General features: G+C 34.9%; 1 protein-coding gene across 2 annotated transcripts in view; it reads right to left on the bottom strand.

The window, feature by feature from the left end:
* The window catches only part of CDK19 (cyclin-dependent kinase 19), a 237197-nt gene that overhangs the window by 173687 nt on the left and 53183 nt on the right, over nucleotides 1–10327 (bottom strand). For both annotated transcript variants that reach the window (XM_006879039.1, XM_006879040.1), the window contains exon 2: nucleotides 1757–1832. In XM_006879039.1, coding sequence (XP_006879101.1) covers nucleotides 1757–1832 — 76 coding nt within the window. The remainder of the gene's footprint in view (nucleotides 1–1756; nucleotides 1833–10327) is intronic.

Below are 10327 nucleotides of genomic sequence, written 5' to 3'. Positions count from 1 at the left end.
CCTGCTTTTTAATTTTATGATGTTGGCTCCATTCTTCTCTCTCAGCCCTTAACTTAACTTTCAAATCCCTTCTCTGACATTAACCAGCAAAGCTCCAATTTTTTTCTCCTCACATTGTACTGTTAGAGAAAAGCCGTACAATCATATAGACTGGTGATGTGACTGGTTTCCTACTTCAGGTTGGCTGCAACTACAATGTTCCTTGAAAGCAAGATGGCAAAGCTTCGACTCACATACTTTCAGCATGTTGCTAGGAGGGGCTATTCTTTGGAAAGGAACATCATGCTTGGAAAAGTGGAGGGATGACGTAAAAGAGGAAGACCCTCAGCAAGATGGACTGATAAAACTACTGCGGCAATGAACCCAAGTGTGCAGAAACAATAAGGATGCACGGGATAGTACAGGGTTCAGGTAGGTAGTTCACAGCGTCCCTATGAGTAGTAAGTGCTTCACCTGACAGCACCCAACATCATATTTATTATACTCTTAGTTATGATCACAAACTTTTTACACACCCTTCTTCAATTATTTCAAACTCTCAACACTAAGCACTTACACAAGAAGAAGCAACCAAGCTTTACAATTATATCATTTCCCCCTTCTATGCAATTTCAGAAGATAAACTGTTTTACTTCCTATTCAAGGAACTGTTTGAATTTCTATTCGTTGGTTCTCCAAAATTTCTCTTTCACTCACCCCTGGATAGATGAACAATAACTTACCTTATTATTGAGTCTCTTCAATGTTCTTACAGTTAATATATAATGAACTATGTAAATTTAAAGCCTACAAAATTTGTTATGCTTTTTTACAGGCTCACACACAAGCAACCACCATGCCCCTCAAAACAATCAATTATTTATCCCATTAAGTCATGAAAAGTGAGGCTGAAAAATCAACTGTAAAAAGTGAAAAACATACCAATGATAATCATGTTGGCTGAGATAATAAAATGTAAGAACTTTCAGATTTAAAAAATCACTAATCAAATCCTTATTTTGATAAGGCATTACAAGTACACATTTATAATTAATGGGAAAGCCCCAATTTGAAATTTTCAAATAAATTTTTATTATAAAAAGAACTCAGAACCATAAACACCAGATTGCTGCTGCTGCTGCTGCAATTTCACCATTCAACAATCATTTATGAGGCACTAATTCTGGTGCACAGTCTGTAGGGAATTGCGTGGTAACCAAACGGCTACACCTCTATTAGCAGTCTGAGTCGACCAGGGGCTCTGAAAGAGAAAGATGGGCAGTCTCCTCCCATGCAATTTACAACCTTAGAAACCCATTGAAGGGTCAGATATGAGTGCGTTTCAATTAAAATACAACATGCTAGTGAGACTGCTATTGCATTGAGCAAATCTGTTGCTAAGGATTTCTTTAAAGTATTAAACAGAAAAGCTGTCACTTTCACAAGAGTATGAATGACTTAAGCCATACTCATTTCAAACACTTTGTATGCATGCGAAAAGTGGACAATAATAAGGAAGAATTAAGAAAAACTGATGCTTTTGAATTGTGGTATTAGCAAAGAACACTGAATAGAACATGGACTTCCAAAAGAACAAACAAATTTGCCTTAGAAGAAGTGTTCTTTAGAGACAAAGACAGTGAGACTTGATCTCACTTTGTATGTTAGCTGGAAAGGTCAGACACTGGAAAAGGATATCATGCATGGAAAAGTAGAGGGTGAAGGAAAGAAATAAAATAAAACAATAAAAGAAATAACTGTATTCATATGTACTTACTGCAATCTCTCTACAAGCCGACATAGATATTCCTGTGCCTTCAATTTGCTTCAAGGCATATTCCTTTTCATCTTTTCTGCACATAAACAAAAATAAAAAGAAAATTATTTTTTACAGATTACTTGGAGGTTTAAAATATAACTACAAAAAACAATGGAAATAAACTGTCTTCTCACTATTTAAACTCTCACTATGTCATGCATTGCTTAATAGTTTTGAAAGAATTTCAAACACAGAAATATTGAAATAACAAAAGAAATTCATGTAACAATGAAAACATCAAACAGAGCCAAAATACAAAATTCAAAATTGAGACAGAACATGATACTACACCTGGCACCAGTTTCAAAGAATACATAATCATAAATACTAACTCAAGCATATTGCAAGATAATTCCACTCCTGTTTTAGTACCTGGAATCTATGAAAGAATTCTGTTATAAACAGTAACAACAAATATAACTGGCATATATAAACTCTTTGATTCATAAAGTAATTCCATAATACAGAAGCATTTATGGCAGAAAGAACCATAGAAAAATGTTAACGCAATGGCATGCCCTTGTTCTAATCTAAGAGGATGTTCAAAGGTCCCAAGACATTAAGGCAACAGCCTCCGAAAGGCTTTCTAATTTCTTCCACCAACACTTCATTTTTGGTAACTCTAGAAATGGCCCTGTAATTACAAGTAGAGTCTTCAAATAATCAAAGTACGTGAGACAAAGCTTTATCCTTTGCCTCCCAGGAACACTCGGACTGTACCTTCTCCAAGACATATATGTTTGGTTTTTTTTTAGTAGTCCATGGGATATTCAGTACTCTTCAACAACAAAACATACCATACACTTAAAAACATTGTTTAATCTACTGAATATTCCTACCAGGTAGAGATTAGAGGTATCCTAAAAAGAAGGAGGAATATGTGCAACAGAATTTCAAATTCCATATGAATCCGGACTTACTGGACCTACTCAGTCTGAAAGAATCCTTGAAATTATGACATTCATCCGTTCTTCAAATCTTGAATGGAAATCCTTTTAAACTAAGTAACAGCTTAACCCAGAGAGTAAAGACTGTCATCCAATCATTTCAAAGCACTACAAAGTCAGGGAAACTTAAGTAAATGGAAATAGAACAGAACATCTAGAACAAAAATAACAAAGATATGGACACCGTGCAAAAGAATATAACCAATGTCACTGAGTATTCTGTTCAGAAACTATGTAATGGGTGGAGTTTACTGTGTCTACTTTAAGCAGTTTACTGTGTCTATTTTAAGCAAAGTAAAATTTTTAAAAATAATAATTTTGCATGTCTTTTGAAGATTATCTACATTTCATCTAAACAACTAAGCTATGGTTACTTTCTCCTAGGATCAGTCTGAAAAGCATATTCATATTCCCAATAAAAGTGATTCAGAAAATAATTAAACCATATTTTGATAATAAAAATCATCAGCTATGTCAACAGGACAGGCTGCTATGCAATTCTTAAAATGAAATCCATAATGATTAGAAACATGAAAAATATCTATACCATTGAGAATACAAATATTTATGTAAAAATGCACATACACACATAAAAGTATTATAAAAATTAAAATGCTGCATTAAGATGGTGGTGTTACAGGCTCTTATTTTAATTTTAATGCACTTATTCTATTATCTCATTATAAGAATTAGAGGGGAAAGGTCAAATGAATTTGGTACTCCAAAAATATTCACCTACTAAAACAATCTTTAGTATTTTCAAAGTGATAAACCAGGTATGTATTAAAGAACGAAGTAAAAAATAAAAACCCACATATACACATTCATTCTTTTTCTCCATTCCATTTCCTTCTGACATAAATCAAAACTTTGTTCAGACTACCCAGGAGCCACTAAGAAAAACCAACAATAGGTGACTGAATGTCATTAAAGCCAAATGCTCTCCTATACATATCTAAGTATATGTGTAAAAGCATGAGTTTGAGATGCTTCATGATACTTACACTGTTCATTTCATACATATAGAATCAAAATTTCTTAAACAGAAATAATGCAATACTAAGCTCCTCTAAAGGAAGTACTCAAGAAATTCATGTAAGTGTATAAATTGACAGAAAGCTGGACAATAACTAGGATTGGTAAAAAGAGAATTGATGCCTTTGAGCTGTCGTCCTGGAGAAGAGCACTGAATATACCAGACTGCCAGGAGAACAAACAAGTTCATCCTAGAGAGGGTGAAACTCGACTGCTCCTTTGAAGCAAGGATTCTGAGGCTTCATCTGACATACTTCAGACATGTTGCAAGGAGGGACCAGTAATTGGAGAAGGACATCGTGCTTACAAGTGTGGAGGGACAGCACAAGAGAGGAAGACCATTTATGAGATGGATTAATTCAGTGACTGGGGTAAGGAGGGTAGATGTGTCAGAGACAACAAGGTTGGCACAGGATAGAACAGGGTTCAGGGATATTGTATATAGGGTCACTATGAGTCGCAAGTGACTTGATGGCACATAACAACAACAAAAATTGTATCAACTACGTAGTATCTGAGCTCTGGTGGTCCAGTGGCAAGAAGCTGCCCTACAATCCCGAGTGCACATGATTAAAATACACCAGCTACTCCACAGAAGAAAGAAGAGCAATCTCCTCCTGTGCAATGAACTGCCTCTGAAAACCTGCCAGAGGGTCAGCTATAGGTCAGTTCTGACTCGACGGTACACACCAACATCAGGGATCTATTACTATGAACTTAAGCACAAGAAATTCTTGAGAAAAAATAATTTACTGGCTTTCAGACAAAATTTTCATATGGAATTAAAATTTCTTAAAAAGAAGTATTTCAATACTAAGCTCCTCTAAGGGAAGTACTCAAGAAAGCTCATGTAAGTGCATACAGTTTTATTTTTAATACTGTAAAGAATATTACACAATCTGGATAGGTTATTGTTGCTATGGAAACTATAAGGGTTTTTTGCAGTAAGTCAAAAAGTGCAAAATTAACACATCACATTAATGGCTTTTGAATTTCACATGCAGGCTGTCAAAGGAATTTGAAAGCTGGAGCACAATAGACTAAAGCAAAAGCTTCTTACTCTGAATTACATGGCTAGAACAAGTAGCGAACCTAGTAATTTACTGCATTTAGTAAATTTAAATGTAACTTCCATCTATTAAATCAATAAAATGCTCAAAGATCTCCAAATTTAAGATTTGTAGCTTTTAAACCAGAATCAAAAGAAGTGTATACATCGTCATCATCATCTCCCTTCTGTACATTAACTGTAGATGTTAAGTGAAGATGCCGCACCACTGAGGTTCGCTTTATGAAGAAACGGAGGGGTCCCGGAAGGCATATAGCACTGTTCTACGAAGATACCATTGTGGGATCAGGTGCCAATACTTTAGTTATGAAGACTACCAATACATTTTGTACCATCATGTCCGGTTCAAGCTTAGCGTCCTTCTATTTCATGCATATTCATTAAGAGCCTTACCTCTTGCCATCTCATACTTCTCCCTTCAAACAAATATCCTTTCAATTTTGCAATCTTTCCAAATTTTTCTGTCACTAAGGATATTTTCCACAGATTTAATTCATTTACTAACTTTCAAAATCTGATTCTTTCCTTTCAGTATTTTCTCAGTTAGACAAAGTGAAAACCTAAAGCTTCTTTCAACTATAGAATCAAACTGCCTACTAAATTCTCTACATTCTTTTCAGAAATGTTTTTAAATCCATTATTTTTTTCTTCTTTGACACTATTCCAATTCTTCCTTTTCTTTTTATCTAGACATTTAACACACTCTGCTAAATGTTTGCCCTGCCACCGTCAATATATGTTTTTGTAGTGCCTACAGTTACTTTTCCAAGGAAAGAACTGTTATTAGTGCTCCTTCTCTGCTCTAAAAACCTCTGGTTCCACATTGTTTATATATGGAGTACAAGCTTCTCTGTAGGATTTAAATGGTTCCTTCTTTTGCTAGCAGAGTTTACTTTTCTAAACTAATCTCCTGTTCCTCATCATCATGCACTCTGATCTCCAGCCACACTAAATAACAGCTGTTTCTTACATCTGTGTTGTCTCATGTCATACTTCTGTTTGGACTTCTCTAACACTCTCTTCCTTCCTTTGCCTGATGGAATCTTCTCTTTGCAGCATGACACAAAAACCAAACTTCTTTAAAGTTCTGAAGTAATTTTTATAATCTCATTCTCCTGTGCCTGTTATCCATATTTTTTAAGAGTAGAGGTGGGAGTGTGGCTGTACATGTCTTATCAGTTAATGAAACTTTTCTCAAGTAGACTGTGAAATTCCTGCTAAGTTGTTGTTGTTGTTGTGTACCATCGAGTTCAAACAAACCCATAGTTGACCCACCAGTAGGTTTCCAGAGGCTGTAAATCTCATGGAAGGAGACTGCCCATTTTTCTTCCAAGGAGCAGCTGGCAGTTTTGAACGGTGTGCCTTTGGGACTGCAGAGCAGCTTCTTATCACTAAGCCACCAGAGCTCCCTTCTACCTGGATAGTCAGTCTATAATTCTATTCATCCCTAGAGTTTTTCCCAGTGTTGAGTACATAACTTAGTGTTGTCTGTTGATTGATATAAATTGGAAATTTTATTGCCATGAAGACAATTCAATGATGACTCGCCACTGGGTTCCCAAAGCTATAAACTTGTAAGAAAGGACACTGCCCATCTTTCTCCCTTGGTGCAGCTGCCTCCATCCTTCTCATTACTATGAATTATAATGAACTATACCACCAAAGCTCTTTATATAATAACACACTTCTAGTTTCCTTATAAAGTGAAAAGGATTATAACTTTATTTGGATATTTTAAAGCCTTTCCCTCAGTCTTGATGCAGTTTGGATTCATTCACCTTTTCCTTAAAAATTTTAATTCTTTTTTTCTCTGTGGAATTAAGATAGCCAGAATTGGTTTAGACACTTGGTATTATTACCAGGCAAAGAGTCTTGAATCTGTCTAAATTTTACCATAGCAAAGGACTTTGGTTAGATCTCAACTATGGTTGTGTTTATAGAATGCTGAGCAATAGTTGGCCACATTGCTACCATTGACTGGAGGCTGTCCACTAATTTTGAACATTAGCAAAAAGTATCTTTTCCATTAAACCAGTTCCTAATATTTAATTAGAGAAATATTCCTCCTGGACTTGCTTCTCTAAGCTCGAGAAGTTGTTCCCTGAAGAACATTTAAATTCCAATTTAATTTTCATTTTAATTCTACTACCAAGTCTGGTTTTCTAGGACAAAGCTAAAGTAATGATTTTGGGAGCTCTGGTGGCCTAGTGGCAAGAAGCTGCACTGCAATCCCAGAGGTATGTGGTTTGAATCCACCAGATGCTCTGCTGGAGAAAGTGGAACAATCTCCTCCTGTACCAGTCAGATCCAATTTGACAGTACACACACATACAAAATAATAAAATTTTAAAAAATAATAATAATAAAGTAATGATTTCTACTCTTTGCACAAATATGTGCTTCTTATTTTTTCTACTAACTATAGAATTGCTTCAAGAGTCTTAACAGAATTACAATCTCTGCCAAATATATTTTTCTATTTGGTTGTTACATAATGTTCTGATTAAGAAATATTTTTATTAGAACTTGCTTAGGTTTTGATACACATTACAAGCACAGAACAAACATCTTTGAATTTAAAAAAAATCTCTATGATTTATATCCATTTATTTTTTACAAATAGCCATTTTAATTCTCCTAAATTTATTTGGCAAAATCTTTGCCAAAAGATGTAGTTTTGGTTTTCTCTTTCCTTTGATCTGCTGTCATTGTGTGCCATTAATTCACAACCGAATGACAGCTGATCCTCCATCAGGTTTTCAGAGGTAGTAAATGACATACATAGCAGGATATCGCCCGTCCTTCTCCCACATAGCAGCTGGTAGGTCTGAACTTTGTGTTTTAGGATTGTAGTGCAGCTTCTTATCACTAGGCCATCAGAGCTCCCTTTTTTATTTGCTGAATGGACGATCTAGGTTAGCAAATTAAAAGAATAACATGTCACATAGATTGTTACTGGGAAGAGAGTACTGAATATTCTATAGATTGCCAAGGAATAAATACATCTGTTTTAGAGAAAGTGAAACCACAGTGCTCCTTAGAAGCAAAGATGGTGAAACTTCGTCTCACATACATTGGGCACGTTGTCCCTCGAGAAGGACATCATGCTTAGAAAGGTGGTGAGGCAGCTTCAGCGAGGAAGACTGTCAACAAGATGGACTGACACAATGACTGTAGCAACGGGCTCAAGGTTGTTTGAGACGATGAGGATTGAACAGGATAAAACAAGTTTCAGATCCGTGGTTCCTAGAGCGCCATGAATTGTACTTGGCTTGTTGCCCCTCAACAACAACATGTCACGTGGCAAAGAAAGAAAAACATGTAATGAAAAAAAAAAAAATTTACTCTTACATTAAGATTCCTCTGAATTATTCAGTTATTCACTATCATAAACTCAATATTTAAGCCAGCCTATAAGAACACTCTTCTTTTTATAATAGCACAACATTGTAAAATTTATATTCATGAAAGTTTCCAAAACCAAATGAAAATTATACTTATCCATGGCCATTCTTGTTTCTTCTATGTCCCACCCCTACTGCATTCCCTTTTCTTGATTATTCTGAAACAAATCCCAGACATATTTTGTCCATAAATACTTCAATGCCATTATATTTTTTTCCCACATTTAGCATTTAATATGTTTCTGGTTTGAAGGGCAGGAGCCATTTTAAAGAATTCTGAAATGTTAAAAATCTTGTAAGGTATTTTTCACACTTTGCATTTCCCTTATTAATACATGAGGTCAAACGATGCTAGTACCCTCCTCCTTCATCTACCAAATACTTTGCCTACTCATTCTCTAGACCTTACCACAATATAGCATTATTCTCTTATTCAAGGTCAGGATTCTCTAAAACATAGTAATCTGACATTTTCATTATCACTTTTTAGCTTTCATTCTCTTAGAAGACCCCTTTTATTTAGTCTCAAACTACAAACGAATTAATGTATCCCATTTTTAAAAAAAATAAAAATCATTTTATACTGTTTTAATATTCCCACTCAAATTAATATTTACAATTTAAAGGGCTCTAAAATTATAAGATTTTATGAACTTCAACTTGTAAAATTACATTATTAGTTTGTGAATATCACAGCATAAAACAGGACAGAGCATTAGTCAAGGAAAACAGCATCAAAAGGTATTTAGAATAATTTCTTCACAAATTAGGCAAATAATTTTTTTAAGGTGTTCATATTTAGTTGCCACGTATATATACAATCAAATCTTGACTAGTTCATTTTAATAAAAAAAAATTCACAGTATCATATTCCCATTTTAGCATATTTCACCTTGGTTAACCAGCATTTTCAAATTTTATTCATTAGGACATATTGGTAGTGCTTCCCAAAGACTTTACTTTCTAATCAATAACAATTTAAGTTATTTTTGCATTTTAGAAGTCTCAAATTCAATGCATGCTGCATTGGTAAATATCTGACCAAACAGTCTTATGAATATTCAATGTTTAACTTGTTTCCAAAACTTTAATAAAGAAATATAATGAAAACAAATAAAGCAGCAATATGTTTTAAGACTACAGGTATCATAAATGTTAAACGTGTAATTAGGAAAGACCGTTTGCCCTGAGAATTAAGCTCTGTAAAAAGCTATCTCTATCGGGTCAAATTCATAACAGCAACCTAAGAGAAAATTTAGGGCTCAATAAGTTTATGAAATGAGGAAGAAACAATTCAGAAAATGAGGATAAGAATATTGACACTATATGATAAATATAATCAAGGCCACTGAACCATCCATATAAAAACTGCTAAATTTCTGTGCATTCTGCTATTTATATATCCTCAGTAATAATAAATATTTTTTTAAATGCCTTTGAGCTGTGGTGCTGGAGTAGCTTTGAATATACCATGCCAGGAGAACAAACTGGTTCATCTTAAAGAGGGTGAAACCAGCCTACTCCTTGGAGTCAAGGATTCTGAAGCTTCATCTGACATACTTTGGGCATGTTGCAAGGAGGGGCTAATCCTTGGAGAGGGCTATCAGGCTTAGAAGGGTGGAGGGACGGAGAGAAGGAGGTCACTGATGAGACGGATTGATAGAGTGACTAGGGTATTGAGGGTAGGTCTGTCAGAGACGGTAAAGTTGGCACAGGGCAGAGCAGGTTTCAGGACTGTTGTATATGGGGTCACTATAAGTCACAAGCAACTCAACGGCACATAACAACAACAACAAGTTTAAAACAAGTAATTAAGTGACTATGTTATACAGGAAGCAATCACTAGCAAAGATCTAATGCAAACCAAGTATTCTACATAAAATATTAACTTTTGGGAACTCTTAATGAAATTTATTTGCTTCAGAAAACAATAGTTACCTGACATTTCAGAAACACTTTATCAAACATATGCAAGCTGCCAAGGATTGTACAGGACATCCTCTTCAATATCTATCTTTACACCGAGACACACACACAAGCAAGGAATATGAATAAGTCTAGTAAGCATAGTAAC

Source organism: Elephantulus edwardii, unplaced genomic scaffold (assembly GCF_000299155.1).
Source record: "Elephantulus edwardii isolate Elephantulus edwardi_28Jun2011 unplaced genomic scaffold, EleEdw1.0 scaffold00002, whole genome shotgun sequence".
Lineage (NCBI taxonomy): Eukaryota > Metazoa > Chordata > Mammalia > Macroscelidea > Macroscelididae > Elephantulus > Elephantulus edwardii.
The sequence above is the reverse complement of the archived record's forward strand: the minus strand, read 5'-3'. Positions and strand labels throughout refer to the sequence as shown.